The following is a 16,154-nucleotide window of genomic DNA, read 5'->3' on the forward strand; positions in this document are numbered from 1 at the left end:
CCCCCAATGAATAGAAGGAACAGAAAAATGTCTGTGCTAAGGTAAGAAACAGTAAATCAATTTTTGTGAGGAATTCCCCCATTAATCATGGTCAAATAAAAACCGACCCACTGTTGTTAAACAATGAATCCATTTGACCTTTTCTGGGGAAGGAATTATCCTTATTAAAAGCAAGTGTAGTCACTGCATCCATCCTCACAGTGAAAACATAAACAACTAACTAATGACTCTGAAGCTGCAGGCAAAGTGCATCTGAGTCCCCCAGGTGCAGGAACCAATCAGAGAGGACAAAATATAATAAAGATAAGGGACAGCAGGAATACAGTCAGATCAGTGCCAGTCTGCCAGTCTTCAGCAGTTTATGAGCATAATCAATGATATATATCTTGTCAGTTATATAGAAAACATATGTTTAAATGTAAAAAAGACAAAAAAAAATATTTTGCTACTTGCAGAAACTTCTATTTTAATTTTTTTAATTTTATTAAAGAAATTCCTCAGATATTAATGTGCCTATGGATGTAGCATTAGGTACATCAATAAATACACAGGCAATTACATGTATAAGTTATTAAATCAAATATATTATTGAATGAACTCTGTGTAACAACAAATGAAAGGAAATGTGCCCTATTAGTGAGACTTCTTAGCACATTTTGAAGTGTTTGCTGTGCAGTGCAAATATCAATAAATATAAAATAACTGTTTAACAGGAAATTGTTCATATCTGAACACTTAAAAAAAAAAAAAGAGCACAGACAAGACACTTGGCTCTGTACCAGGTAGATAGCAAATCTCTGTGGCAAGCACTGATATGAGAACCAGTATCTGTCAGTCAGCCAGCCAATCACACCCCAGTCAGCCAGCCAATCACATCTCAGTCAGTCAGTCAATCACAAGCCTTGGCTGAAGCTGGGGCAGATGGACTAATGGCCCACTCTTCATTTACATGTCCTTCCCTGTGTAGCAGGTATTCATTCCCAATCGCCTTCCTCTCTCTCTGCTCCCTCTCTCTTTCCTCCCTCTCTTTCTGCTCCCTTTCCTTGTCCTCTAGCCTCCTCCTCAGCTCAGCAGCTGCATCCAGGAGAAGCTCCTCCCTCATCTGGTTCTCCTTCCTCTGAAGCTGGTGGAGGTAGTGGCCCCTCAGTGCCCTCATCTGCACAACCCTCTCCACTAGCCGCTGGCTCTGGGCCCTCCTCCTGGCCTGGGGACAGGCAGGCCCAATGTCCAACAGTTCTAGCTTCTGACCGCATAAGGACAGCAGCGCTACAAGACCCCCAGGAGTCCCCTCCGATATTGGGCTTGGTGTACCAGAGCCTCCGGGAGAGTCTGTGTGGATCAGAACAAGAAGAATATGATCCAGAGCACCCTCGCCCACCAAGCCCAGGAGGGTCCTCAACGCCTTTGTTGCGTCTCCTCCGTCATCACTTGGTCGGGGGCCCCGCAAGACCAGCAGGAAGGCGTGGGGACCTGGGCTGGCCAGCTGCAGGCTCCGCAGGGCTTCCCGTGCCACCTCTGTCGGTTCCAGAGATGACCCCAGGATATCCGGGGTGTCCACCATGATCAACTCCTGTCCCTCCGCAAAGGCCCTCCACTGCACACACTGCCTCTGGTACCCATGGGAGGCAGGGCAGCCCAACAGCCTGTCCCGCAGCAAGCCAAGGTCAGCCACACAAGGCCCCACCAGAATTAGCCGGAGTCCTGGGTCTGAGGGATATAAGGTCATTGGGGCAGCGTTTCCGACGTGCCTTCTGTTGGTGGACTGGTCTGTGGAAAGTTCTGGAATGAGGAGCAACCAAATAAAGACCTGGACAACAACAACAAAAACTACAGAAGATCAAACACCAATCCAACTCCAATTACAGCATCTGCAGCAGCTGTTTAAATATTATGTCCAGGCCAACAGACCAATGAACTCTGGATCTCAGACTTTTTATTCTTGCGGCTTATGAAACGCTTTCTAGGTGTACTTCCATTCACACAGTGAATGCAAAGGGCCAGTAATCCAGGACAGGAAGTAGGGGCAACAGGTGGGGTTTTGAGTTGGTGTCAGTGACTCACCTTGCAGGTTTTGGATCAGTTTAGCTACAGCCCCCATACATTTCTTCATGTTACCAACAGAACCTGTTGGGAGGCAGAGGGAGAGCCAAATATCTAGGTTATATGGATACAAAAATCAATAATCTGTCCAGCTGAATTTGAGTTTTAGATCATTTTCCTTTAGGTTATAACAGTATTCTTAGCGGTATCATTTTATACATCTATAAATATGGATGGATAATTCAAAATAAGAGCACTTCACAAAATCAAAAAAGATCTGAGAACTGAAAAGAGATTTAGGACATAAGGTCTATAAAATAGCAAAGCAGATCAAAAGGAATGGCCAACATCCATTCAAAAATAAAACAAAAATAATACAGATCTGACACTTTGTCAAATCAATCCACAATGTTCATTATCATTGACTTTAGGTAACAAATTCAAGCACATTTAACTTCCTTTTATAAAAGGTGCAGGGCATCAAAATTATAACAGGCATAGACAGTACAATAGAATCTAACAAGGATAAAATCAAACAGCAAAGATTGAAATGACATAAACAATTGCCTGCATGTCTGCCAGATATTCTTGAAAATTCCTTGGAATTCTAAAAGATTACACATCTTGCATGGTCACCGGGTAACACCGCTGACCAATAAAATAAGAGGGAATCCCTGGGATTGCAATCTCCACAGAGCTCTGAGGAAAATAACACTCAAAAGTTGTCAGTTCTACAGCACCTGCACATTCTGCCTGGGTTAGTGTTGTCCTGTGATAAATAAATGTTGGTCAGTGCTGAATTATTCTCCTGAGTGTTACTGCATGAGGTCACACCACAGGTTAGCCCCGTTTGGGAGTTCCATTTTATTTCGTAACCAAAAATTCTAATGTACTGGGTACGATAACTTGTTTTCTCCATTCGTTTAACAGTGCTTGCTGAGGCGAGCTTTCAGATAATAAGAATTTTCCATTTTACTCAGAGAACGTTCTGGAGAGGACATCACTCACCGACTAAAATCTTCCAGAGATGACACAGCCATTTAAACAACGTCCTTAACCCTGAAACGCACAAAATCAACAATGCATTAACAACAGAAAAACTTCCCTCCTCTCTCTCTCTCAAAAACAATGACCTCATCACTCACCATGCCCTTTTCTCTTAATGGAAACTGGGATGACTCACACCGGGCAAAGTTTATTCCACACAAAGAGGCTAATGGCCGGCATTTAAAAAACTCTTTTTGACTTGACTTGGATGGGAAACAAGCCCACGGCTCAACTTATGATCTCATGGCTCACACTAACCAAGCTTGTAATAAAAAAAAGCTTTTTCCCCAAATGCGCTAAGACTGCAGACTCCGGGACAGGTTGCCCTGACCACCAGCTCACAAGCTTCAAAATTAGTCTAACAATGATGTCACAGTAATTATGTGCTAAGAAAGATTCAGAGGGCCAATTACAGACCAAGATAGAGAGACCAATCAAGGTTAACCACTGAGTCACATAATGAAAAAGACTTGCTCCTATTAACCCACAATAATTTTGTAAGACCACTTGTCTGATAGAAAGCACCATTACTTCACTGGGCACATTTTCTCCTAGTTCTTTTCCTGGGTAGTTAATTGAATGAAACTGGTATAGTTTTGTATAAAGTACTAACAAAAGTTCTTAATTTTACTGGATATACAATAAGTAAATTGAAGTGATACTGTGTGTCAGTCTGGGCTGAAACACACATGCGTCTCCACACATGTACTTGGACACACGCGCGCACACACACACACATACGCAAAGCTTACCAAGGACAGTGTTGACAAGACGGGACACCCATCTCCACATTGAGGTCACACCTGTAATGTTGGGAGAATTTATCAAGTCAGTTTTTTGGGCAAAAAAGCCTTTAACTCATTTCTAAATAAATTCTGCACTCCAAAACGTCATTATTTCAATGTTATTTTTGCTGTATGCTAATGTTATATCATTATAAGATACGTAAAACAAAGCTTTGTGGGTGACCATCTTCCAACAATACTGCCACAGAGAGGGCAGCCATTCCTGCAAAAACGCACCAGTGAAAGAGCAGAGAAGACGGATGGGCCATCGGATCAGGGTGGGGAGAGCTGGAGGAGGACACAGAGGAAACAGATTCAGAGTTAAGATCACTGAATGTGACTACAAATCACTGAATGTAAGATAAGATCACTTAGGCCCAAATTTACAAAGATTTCTTTCCCCTGCAAAACCTTTTAGCACACGCAAAACAAATAACACATCCAATGATTTGTGCAAAACAAATACCGTGACAAATCATTGGTCGCTTTTTTGTTGTTTTGCATGTGCAAAAAGGTTTTGCACATGCTAAAGGCCTTAATGTCACAATCCACACAGAACTACAGGAGAGTCAGTGACTTTTACACTCTACAGGACACATACAGTACTACAGGTGAGCCGGGGCTCACTGGAGGAGAGCACATCTCTCACTGATAACAAAATGTAGCCAGGGTTGCCTGTTCCATTGGTTTTTTCTCCTCATTGTGCAACTTTGAATTAAAGCCAGGGGTGAAATAATAATTAACAGAGGTTGCTAGTTTTTGGGCCTTTTTTTCATGGACTACAGCCCCTGAGGCAGTTAAAACTTTTAGACAGAAGGTTATCAGATAAAAATTCCAATATGTTGCACTCAACCTGTGCACAGCAGAGGAGGAGGGAGGGGACAGAACATATGCAGGCAAGGTTCTGAGAAGGAGGCAGAAATAGAAACAGTAGAGGCAACCTTCTGAGCCGGCCACTGGCACTATGTCACACACAAGATGACCACGCCGTACCAGAAACACTTGTGAATTGACACTGCGGATAAGGATCCTGTACATTTGCACCTTTTTTCTAATCCAAAAGGGGACACATTAGATCAGGGGCGGCATAGCTCAGGAGGTAATACCGGTTGTCTGGCAGTCGGAGGGTTGCCGGTTCAAACCCCGCCCTGGGCATGTCGAAGTGTCCTTGAGCAAGACACCTAACCCCTAACTGCTCTGGCGAATGAGAGGCATCAATTGTAAAGCGCTTTGGATAAAAGCGCTATATAAATGCAGTCCATTTACCAGTTTAAATTTACTGTAGTCTTGCCATGCAGAGACGATGTTTTTTTGGCTAGTTTTGGAGCCTGTTGGGTGGTTTTCCAGGGGTTCTTGGGCTGCAACTTTTGACCAGGCAACCCTGACTGTAGCCTGTGTGTAGCTGGTGTGTCATTAGGAGGAAATCAATATAGTGGCGACCTTAGCAGCCCTGTCCAACTTACACCATGCCGAACAAATTGGGCAGCGAGACAAAGGCTGTACAAGACTGAGAGGAGACTGACCTTGTGTGAACCTGTACAGCAAGAAGCCCAAGACAGCGATTGCTCCTGTCCACACACTGTTGTAGTCCATCCACAGAGCTGTGGAAAATGCAAACAAAGATTACACGACAAACTCTCTCTCACTCTTTCTCTCCCTCACACACACGAAACCCAGTTACAAGTGCATTAAAAATAGAATGAGAAATCCCATAAAAATCTGCTGAGTTTTCACTTTTGATTTCAAGGTCTGTGGGGATATTAGTTACGCCTGCTGGTTATGGTAAGCCCCCTTCGAAATTGCACTTTTCTCCCTTGTAAGGCAGCATAACCACAGATAGTGGGGGAAAAAAAGTATTTATAAAGTAATAACAGTTATAAAACTTTTCTCCCGCCCCAAACAAATTGCGGCTATATGCGAACTGTGACAGAACAGGCTACACTTCGGAAATTTGAGAAAAAATCTAAACAGGAAAGGGTGCAGATAATAATACAGGTAGACAATTACGACGTTTGTTCTTTTTGTCGCTTTGTAATGTTCTTACTGAAGAGATAAATGACTGTAAATCAAATTCCTCTGAAATTATTACCAGGAGTAATGTCGTCTTCGGTCTCGCAGAGGCATGTCGAAGTGCAAGCACTCTCAGGTTTACAGTCGCATTCCATGGCTATGGTTCAAAGGTTCTCTAGAACTGTCTTCTCGGCACCCTAACAGCCTAACTGTTCTTTGATTTAAAGCCCTAACCTTATCTAGTGTCTTCAGTATTTGCTTTTTTTTAAATTATTATATCAGCGATGCTGCTCTGACCACATGGAGTTTAATCACGGATTATAGATCACAAATTTAACCCATTAACCGAAGTATTATATAGTCACTGCGTTTGTGATTGAATTCATAGCGGACCAATCACACTAGTATAGGCCTAATCGAACAGTGTTATCAGACCAGCTCAGAGTTGAAAGTTAAATTGCAGAAAAAAAAGCTCTAAATTCCTCTAAATTTACCTCATTATTTTATGAGAAAAAAGACCCTCACACAACAAAGATAGGGCTATTATGCTTTCAATGGTGAGTCAGTTGCAGTACGAACTTTGTATTTATTTTTTAAAAACTGTTCAGTATTATTTATTATACTTAATCCTTCACCATCCGTACACAGAACAGGGCCGTTTTCTTTTTATTTTTGAAAATTCTTAAATAAGGATGTGATATGTAATAGGAATTGTTACATTGGTAACTATTCCTATTGTTGGCGGTGGCGCTTTAGAAATCACCATAGATCTGACATAACGTGTTACATGTATTACCATGCTAAATGAGCAATACCAAGAGGCCGCTGTTCTAAAGCCAAGGTGAATTTGCTGTTTTAATTCTGTTGCGAGTCACTGACAGCGCTGCATGGCACAGATGTGAGCCAGTTAGCTTAACGCAGCAGTTTGTGTGCGTGTATTTTCTGCACCTGGAAGAAATAATCCAGATGCTCTCATTTGTTTTATTTCATTTGGTCCAACGAGCAACAATTAATCGTTGAATAGTTTTACTTTCATTTTAAAAAACCGCTAACGTTAGGTAGTCTAGCCGTTAACTTTTGTAGCTAGACTAGCTAACTGGCAACTTGGCTTTCTAGGCTCATTTTACTAGTCTACGAATAAAGAAGGGAAAGCTTTTTCATAGGAAACTGAACCAGCTATCGATTTAAAAGATTATGGATCACACAATTTTCACCGTCAAACTCTACATTTATGACCTTTCTAAAGGAATGGCTCGTCAGCTGAGTCCGATAATGCTAGGTAAGTAGCCACTGAGCTAAGATGGTGGGAACTAGGTCCTGGTAGGGTTCGTGCCGGTGGCGTATGTGTAATCAGGAAACATCGAGGATAGTGCAGTGTTTGCAGTGCGGTTAGGCCAATTATCTTAAAGTTAAATACTGGGACATAGCTGGCTATTGTTAGTTGTTGCGCAAGGCATAACCAAATGAACAATAATATTTAAGATAATTTCTGCATTCGTCTAACGTTTAACGTTGGCTTGTTACCGCGGTCAAAATAGTCATGGTTGTTCCTGCTAGCTAGCAAGCTAACTAGGTCGAAGTCGTTCAAGACGAGAGCCGACAGGTGTTCGTTTGAGAATTGATTGTTTAAAATAAGAAATTACCGAAATTATTTATGGGAAAGTTGAAGCTTTGCCAACTCAATGCATTTGACAAAAGAAAACCTGAAATTAAAATGTGAAAGGTGCATACTTGGTCCACCTAGCTATGGTGGGTAATGTAACTGTACTGTACACAGTTGTATGTGTTAGCATAGACTAACAATATTGGCTTTATTCAGCTAACGGTATTTACGGTAAATGCGTTTTGAGGTACATGGCAAATCTGTTAAGTGTTGTTACACTGACTATTAAATAAACGCACGAAAGGGTCCTCTGATGATGTTGTTATTATCCGGGATTACTGGACTCGCATGAATATGACAGATAGCTTTGTGGCTAAGGGTGACTACCTACGGTAGAAATTTGCCGGAGTGTACAGAGTGTACCATGTACATAGCTGGTACAGAGCAGCCTCTTTTTTTTTTAACCCATTACGGCCCCCTCTTGCCCTTGCAGAGCCGTACAAATGCAGGATGTATGAGCTCTATGGCATTTACATGATCATTGAAATCAGCCGATTTCACAACTACAATCTTTGCTCTAGACTGGTTGTTGGATTTAGGTGAAAAGAAAAAGCCACCCACCCCTATGGGTATCAAATCCTTGTTGTGTTATACAATCCCTTGGTTTCACAAGTCTGTTATTTGCTGTGCAATCTGAATTCTTTCTCTCTTTTTTATACTTGTGCAGGGAAACAACTTGATGGAATTTGGTAAGTACAGAGGAACCACACATCTGGAAGTACTAACTGGGCTACTAACTATAAATCACTGCTTCCCAAAAGTGTTATATACATGCGCACATCCTTAAGCGTAAGTATAAATATTGTTACGTGGTGTGTGTGCGTGATACAGAGTGAGAGAGACTAATGGAGAGGTGTGGTACGATATCTGTAGGCTGTAATACTTTGCTCCCTGTGTTGTAGGCACACTTCCATTGTCGTCTATGGGGAGGAGTTTTTCTTTGGAGGAGTGGGCATTTCAAGCTGTCAGCCAGTAAGTTGACATTTTTTGTGTTGTCACAGAATATTTATGATGCCTACCTCTGTCGTTAATGCTGTTATTTGTGCGGCTGGTTGAACACTGTTTGACGCTTTGCTCTGAATGTGTATAATCTTGTGTGTGTCTGTGTGCCTGCACGTGTACACTTAGTGGTCCCTGTCTACCTACCTTATTCCATCCATAATCACTGACAATGTAATCCCCCCCCCCCCCCAGCACTGTTTTGGAGAGCCTCAATATATGCATGTCTTTGATGTGACAGATGGATGCATGATAGAAGAATTTGCATTGATGCTAGAGACATGGCTGTATGTGACCTGTGTGTTCCAGGGTGGGACTGTGCTGGGTGAACCCAACACTGTCATAGAGCTAGGCAGCACAGAGGTGACTGAGGAGATCTTCATGGACTACCTGTCTTCCTTGGGGGAGACCACGTACAGGTGTGTGTCTGTGTGTGCGTGTGTGTGTGTGTGTTGCTGCGCATATGTACTCATGGACACGGTACCGTACGATATCACCTTCATTGTGAGTTCATAATTGGGTGAGTTGCTAATGTTTGTCTGCACAGGGCCATTGTTTGACCGGCCTGTGAATAGGAGTATGTGAACAGGAGATTCCAAAAACGGAGAAAAGACGGAAAAGTCCAAATCATCACAAAATCTTTCACACCCTTCCTCTCTCTCTCTGTTTCGGCTCTACCCCTCGTCAGAGGGGACAGGTACCGGCTGTTTGAGCACAACTGCAACACGTTCAGTAACGAGGTGGCCCTGTTTCTGACGGGACGGAAGATACCCTCCTACATCACTGACCTGCCGTCCGAGGTGCTCTCCACGTGAGTCTCCGCCCCCTCCTTTCCCTCGGACCAGTGCAGCAGCACAGGATGGCAGTGGGGGGGGAGGGGGGTTCGTACAGGTGTGGCTTGTGGGCTGACATTAATGCACATATCAAAATACTGCAGCTGTGAGAGATGCTGGAACCAGCTTTAGTGGTAAGGTGCAAATGTGAATATAAACAGTGCCCTCTTGTGGAGGAAAAGAGCAATTTTCCTTGTTTAAGAAAAAAAGCTAATTCTTGTGTCTTGTGCAGTACTGGTTCTGTGTCAGTGTTCAGTCACCCGTTTGACGCGTCTTGCATGTTTGCCTGGTGAATGAGAAAGCAGAGCTGTTCTGTCAGTGTTGTGTTTGTTCTTCTGTCCTGAGGACAGCGTGTGGATTCGTTTAATCGCGCTCACGCTTTCTTCAGACGACTCCTTTGTTTACCATCTGTCATACATTGGGACCAGATCTCTCCGAATTTACAGGAAGATCCTGTTCTGAAATACTATCTACTCATGCACAAATGCTCTGAGGAACTTCAAACAGAGTCGTTCGGCACGAGCAGCCGTATCTCATTTGTTGCGTCGCCTTGAACACGCAGCCCCGCCCCCACTGTTGCTATAGGGATTAGACCTCGTATCAGAGCCACTGCTTCTCTCTCGGTTCAGAGATAGGTGAAGCACCTCAAATGTCCTGCACAGTGGCATTTTTTGGCCCATTAGTTTGCTTGTGAATACATGCAAGAGCTGTTATTCGTCTGAATCTTTTCCGTCGGTGTTCTGTCCTTTCCCAGATGCAGCCTTTGTATAGTTTTACCTTTTTTTTAAATTTTTTTTTTTTTAACCTGAGCGGGACAGGGCCAGCAGGCCCATGTAAAAGTGCCGCTGCCTTACCCGTGTGCCTGTCCTGTTCCTCTCATCTCCAGACCCTTTGGGCAGGTTCTCCGCCCCATCCTGGACTCCATCCACATCGCTCCTCCCGGGGGGAACGTCATCGGCGGACACCACGGCCAGAGATAGACCCCCTGCAGAGCGACACGTGGAGACGTACTGCACACACACAGTGTTTCCCCTCCTTTGCTTTTCTGGGGCGTCTGGGGGCCCTGCATTTCTTACGTTACTAAGGGAAAAAAACGCCCATCTGACAACAGGAAAAATTAATATAATCAGTGTGCAGAAGATTTAATTTAAACTCGTTTTTCAACACGAGCAAATTACAGCTAATGGACATATCAAATCAGAATTGAACATTAAAACAAGCTAATCAACCTAGCTAGCTAGCTGGCTGGCTGATGTCACTGCTCGCTAGCAAGCTAGTGATATATCCAGTATGACAATGCGGTAGGGGATAACCCTTAACTTAATAACCTAGTTTAATATCTCTTACGTTAACTAGTTGTACGGAAGTTATGGTTATTTTATACATTGCGATGGCAGGTATGCCGTCCCACCAAGTTACGGCTTGGTGGGGCGGCATAATAAATGCATTAAACATTCGTTGAAACAAAAAACACTCTTGGAAAGTGTTGCACAAAGTTATCCCCAGAACATTTCTTTAGAACCCTTCTCGGCAGTTGTAAATACTGCGCTGTCTGTCACCGTCGTGATGGAGTGCCTGCTCAAGATTGCATTTGCATTCCAAAGCTTGGCCTCGAGAGTGCAACTGCAAGCACTTGGCAACGCAGCTCAGAGTTTTGCCAGTTTTATCAAATACGTTGCGGAATAAAGCGTGCAGTCTGTAGTTTAATACAATGATCAGATGCATATTAAATAGTGGCACTCCTGATTCCTGGAGTGTTGACATGCTGCTGTTTAGTGGTATGGGAAACACTGTGTGTGCGTACATCAAATAATATATATATTTTATATATATATATATATATATATATATATCTCTTAGGGGAAGATTGTACCTTGGAAGCTTCAGTTGCAGTGGTTCCCAAGTTCTTTTTTTATTTGTGTATTTATGTACCCTGTCCTAATCTAATCTATCAACATTCCAAATACCCCTACCAGCAAAAATGAATCATCTCTAAATTGTCTGAGACCTCATTTGCTTGAATAAGGGAGATCAAGGTGAATATATTCTGTGTGATGGCTGCATACGTGTGTGCTGTCGTTGATTAAAATTTGTATTAGTTTTGGGGGGAAAATAAAGTTTTTCTAGATATTTAAAAACTGATGGAAGATCAACAATTTTAAAAAAGTAACATAGCCTAGTTTACTGAATGAAATGTGCCATTCCACACCTTTTACTCCAGGGACAGCTATTTGGGAACCACTGCAATTTGATCAGGTCAAGAGCCGCACAATTCCATCCAGCCCTCTTTACTGCCACCTGCTGGTGAGCTAAAAAAACGATGTATTAAATGGTAAATGGTAAATGGACTGCATTTATATAGCGCTTTTATCCAAAGCGCTTTACAATTGATGCCTCTCATTCGAGTTATTAGCTTGCGTGTGCTTTTCATATGAGCAATACAGAATCCCACAGGAGGGACTGAGGTTTCCCTGGACAGGGAAATGTATGGGAACAGGGGTGGAGGGATATAGGGGTGGGGGGAAGAGGAAGGAAGTTCTTTTTTCACTTGTTTTGTTGTCGCACGATTTCAGCCAATTGCATTAGTTTTTTTTTTTTTTTTAAATGTATTTTTTTAATTTTTTGGACAGGTTGTAGCCGGAGACTCAGATCACCTTACAGAACCTGCCAATCACGGCTGTGTGACAGTGAGGCAGCTCTGCAGTCAGACAGTTCAGTCTCTTAACCGCCGTAGACATGTCCTCTCTGAAGGACAGGGCCCAGACTCCTCTGCTGGAGCCCCTGAGTTCGGCTCCGTGTAAACCCAGGGGACGTGTTTAGCTGATCATACCCAGCCTTTAGCCTGAAGCCTGGGAGGGGCCTCTGCAGTCTGCTCAGAGCGTCCGACCAGACACTGACTTTGATTCTGTTTCTCCAGCTCTTTCTGATATTTCAGCAGTAAGCCGTATTGCTGCATGATGAACTAATGCAGTGTATAATGTCATTACATTACATTGCATTTATTTGGCAGACGCTTTTATCCAAAGCGATGTACAATGTCCTTTTTGTACCTCAGAGTCTACGGGGCGCTATGCTTCCAAAGTCTCCAGGTGGTGCAATACCTGTGCAGCTCTGTAGACACGAAGCTGAGACGGTCCAGCTTCCGAAATGGATCTCTCGCGCGCCGGGAATAAGGAGGAAGTGAATGGGTGGTTTATTATGAAACTGACCTGAGGTCAGCAACTCTGTCTGTTTCTGGCGTAGATTGCACAATTGTACATCTTTGAGCAGTTATAATTATGCAGTCTTTTCCTTTTACACAGGAGAGCTGAAAAGAGTGGTACTTAACTCTAAGTACTGTAAGCATAGTGGTTACTATAACAATGTTCCCTCTCTCTTTCAGTTGCCCTACATGAAAAAAATAAAATGCAGAATCTAAGATTGTGAGGAAAACTATATGGTAATATAAATGCAATATGCTGAAATATTATATATATTGTTAACAATTAATAATTATCCATTATTATAATATTGTGAATTATAATCATGAAATCCTGGCCTAGGTTGTGTAATTATACTTTTACAAGTGGGCCACGTTACCTTAATGAAGTGTGACAGCTGTTTATTGCCAGACCATTGTATCTTTAGCGGGTGACGTGCTAGTCGCTCGTGGGCGTAGTGTGGACGTCGCGGTAGAAGCTCAATGCGCTCTGCTTTACGTATTGCAGATTCAGTATGTACTGTAGGTGCTTTCGTCAGCTCTGGCTGCTGCCTAGCAAACCGGGAGAGTTTTCCATAAGTATATTCAGAGATGAAGGATTTCTTTTGTAGGTCGCATATAGGAATGTGTGTAGATGAAGAGACTTGGTGCGAGAGTACAGTAATGTGAATCTGTACCCTTTTAGGTAGGTCACTACTGTTTTCCATTTATGACCACATGCTATCCAGATAAGCTACCAAGATAAAAGACAACTCAATAAGCCACGGTTCCGTATGTGAACCATGATGTGTGTGTGTGTGTGTGTGTGTTTGCGTGCGTGCCTGCCTGTGTGTGTGTGTGTGTGCCTGTGCGTATGCGTGTATGTGCATGTGTGTCTGCGTGCGTGCGTGTGCCTGCCTGTGTGTGTGCACGTGTCTGTCTGTGCGTGCGTGCATGTGTGCGTATGCGTGCATGTGTGTCTGCGTGCGTGCGTCTGTATGCCTGTGTGTGCATGTGTGTCTGTCTGTGCGTGCGTGCACGTGTGTCTGTGCATGCGTGCCTATGTGTGTGTGTGTGTGTGTGTGTGTGTGTGTGTGTGTGTGTGTGTGTGTGTGTGTGTGTGTGTGTGTGTGTGTGTGTGTGTGTGTGTGCGCGTGTGCATGTGCGTGCGCGTGTGTAGGCCTCTTGCCTACAGACAGTAGGATGCTTGTCCTTTGCTTTGTACTGGACGTTGCCAACCGCCATTCATGTGACTTCCAGCAGCCTTCACTGTCAGTGGTGCATCCTTTTCATATGAAACAATTGTTCTATTCTTTTAAAGCTTTTTTGTTATTTATTGTTAACATTGCACTGAAATGAATAGATATTTGTGTAATTTATGATTATTTATTGTGATTATTCCTCTGTGTATCATTAGTGTTCTTGTCATATTGGGTTATTGGTTAAAGAAAAAAAGCCATTGCAGAATTAACAACATGAATTCCAATTTTGCTATTCATTAGCTTGGCCTGGGCAAAATGTCCTGTCACTGTTTTGATTAAAGTGTGCTTCTAATTGTGAAAGAGACTCTCCTTGGCTGTTTTCTTTATTGCGGCTGTGTGGTCCTGTGTGTGATGTCTGGTGTCTTGGAGGGGTGGGGGTGTGGGTGTGGGGGTAGTTAGGACATGACTATTCCAAGGGCTTTGAGTCTACACAGGGCATCAAAAAATATTAGGATAGAGGATTTTCTGGGGTGGTAGGGCCCAGTGTGCGATTGCCCAAAATCTCTCGTGGGGTCCCTGTAAGCCACTGGCTTTGTGTTTAAGAAGTGCAGGTTCCTCTCCCGGCACTGACGGCCTCTAATCTGCGTGTCCTCTTAAACCTTCACATTAAGGACACAGCGGGACGTCCCCACAGACGCGCTTTGTCACAGGTGCAGTGACGCCACCAGTGTTTTTTTGAAAAATGAATATTTAATAAGTGATGTCTTTGCGTCCATGGAAGGAGAAAAGTAGAAGAAAAGTAGTGTAAACTAGGCTTCTCTGAAATGTATTAGAGGAGAGAGAACTTTCAATGATTCCCAATGGGCCCCTTGCATAAAAAGGATTACTAAGTAGGGAAAGGTGGATTGGGGTGGCAGGACTCCTTAAGATGTAATTTCTGTAACGTCCACAGGGTGGCGCCAGCGCTCCATCAGCTGTGTTACATTACATTACATTACAGGCATTTAGCAGACGCTCTTATCCAGAGCGACGTACAACAAGTGCATAGGTTTCAAGATGTAGAGGCGCAAAAGAAACACTAGAGTGAAGTAAGGATCGTAGTGCCAGAAGTGACCACATCGATCAGGACTCCAACCCTGTAGAGTAAGCTTGTTCAGCAGCAAGAATCCTACCAAGTACAAGTACAAACTAGCACTGGAATCACACCTAATCATACAAAAACAATCCTACCAGATACACTAACATAATCAAATTATCCTAGCTAGGTACAATGAGCTGAACTATAGGCTAGGGAGGGGTGGGGAGAGGTGCAGCCTGAAGAGATGAGTCTTCAGTCTGCGTTTGAAAGTGGTGAGATTCTCTGCTGTTCTGACCATCACGGGGAGGTCATTCCACCAGCGAGGGGCCAGGACAGACAGCAGACGGGAGCGGGAAGTGCAGACGCGAAGAGGGGGAGGTGCCAAGCGTCCAGAGGTGGCAGAACGGAGAGGTCTGGCTGGTGTGTAGGGTCTGATGATCCTCTGAATGTACCCTGGTGCTGACCCCTTAGCTGCCTGGTATGCAAGCACCAAGGACTTAAATTTGATGCGAGCCATAACAGGCAGCCAGTGGAGGTCAGTGAGCAGGGGGGTGACATGGGAATGTCTGGGGAGGTTGTAGACCAGACGCGCTGCAGCATTCTGGATGAGCTGCAGGGGTCTGATGGCGGATGCTGGCAGACCAGCCAGTAGCGAGTTGCAGTAGTCCAAGCGGGACAGGACCATCGCTTGAACCAGGAGCTGGGTTGCGTAGGTGGTGAGGAAGGGGCGGATTCTCCGGATGTTGTACAGGAAGAACCTGCACGTTCGACTCACCGCCGTGATGTTCTGGGAGAGGGACAGTCTGTTGTCCATCACCACTCCAAGGTTTTTTTGCGGTGGGTGATGATGACACCACAGTGTCCCCAGGGAAATAGAAAAGTCAAGAAGGTTAGAGGATGGAGCAGGGATGAAGATCATCTCCGTCTTGCCTGGGTTCAGCTTAAGATGGTGGTTATCCATCCAGCTCTGGATGTCCCTCAGGCAGGCAGAGATGCGAGCAGAGACCTGAGTGTCAGAGGGCGGGAAGGAGAGAAAGAGTTGGGTGTCATCGGCATAACAATGATAGGACAACCCATGGGCAGAGATTACAGGACCAAGAGATTGGGTGTACAGGGAGAATAGGAGGGGACCAAGGACAGAGCCCTGGGGAACTCCTGTGGCAAGGGGGCGAGGTGCTGATACTGCACCAGCCCAGGCGACTTGGAAGGAGCGACCGGAGAGGTAGGACTCAATCCAGTCAAGTGCTGTGCCACAGATCCCCATAGCTGCCAGGGAGGACAGGAGGATGGGATGGTTGACGGTGTCAAAGGCGGCAGAA

The 16,154-nt window shown here is 44.1% G+C and overlaps 2 protein-coding genes across 4 annotated transcripts; one reads left to right on the plus strand and one right to left on the minus strand.

Annotated features, from left to right (window-relative positions):
* Positions 1-459: 459 nt before the first annotated feature.
* Positions 460-6,319, minus strand: LOC135243795 (GTPase IMAP family member 4-like). Its single transcript, XM_064315848.1, has 7 exons — positions 5,962-6,319; positions 5,396-5,473; positions 4,110-4,160; positions 3,840-3,890; positions 3,049-3,099; positions 2,062-2,124; positions 460-1,779 (listed from the first exon to the last, which is right to left on the minus strand). The coding sequence occupies exons 1-7, from the start codon at positions 6,035-6,037 to the stop codon at positions 890-892; spliced, it is 1,260 nt and encodes a 419-aa protein (XP_064171918.1). The 5' UTR covers positions 6,038-6,319; the 3' UTR covers positions 460-889.
* A 399-nt stretch (positions 6,320-6,718) lies between these two features.
* On the plus strand, positions 6,719-14,117 carry desi1a (desumoylating isopeptidase 1a). Of its 3 annotated transcripts, none has more exons than XR_010326789.1 (7): positions 6,719-7,161; positions 8,213-8,234; positions 8,448-8,517; positions 8,854-8,963; positions 9,233-9,355; positions 10,264-11,709; positions 11,791-14,117. XR_010326789.1 is itself a non-coding variant. In XM_064315852.1 (6 exons), exons 1-6 carry the CDS (start codon positions 7,077-7,079, stop codon positions 10,355-10,357), a joined length of 504 nt encoding a protein of 167 aa, XP_064171922.1. In that variant the 5' UTR covers positions 6,719-7,076; the 3' UTR covers positions 10,358-14,117. The 3 variants fall into 3 exon arrangements, 1 of the variants encoding a protein (XP_064171922.1); XR_010326790.1 differs by having other exon boundaries at positions 10,264-11,699; positions 11,784-14,117; XM_064315852.1 differs by having other exon boundaries at positions 10,264-14,117.
* Positions 14,118-16,154: the final 2,037 nt, after the last annotated feature.

The sequence above is a fragment of the Anguilla rostrata genome, chromosome 17, assembly GCF_018555375.3.
Source record: "Anguilla rostrata isolate EN2019 chromosome 17, ASM1855537v3, whole genome shotgun sequence".
Lineage (NCBI taxonomy): Eukaryota > Metazoa > Chordata > Actinopteri > Anguilliformes > Anguillidae > Anguilla > Anguilla rostrata.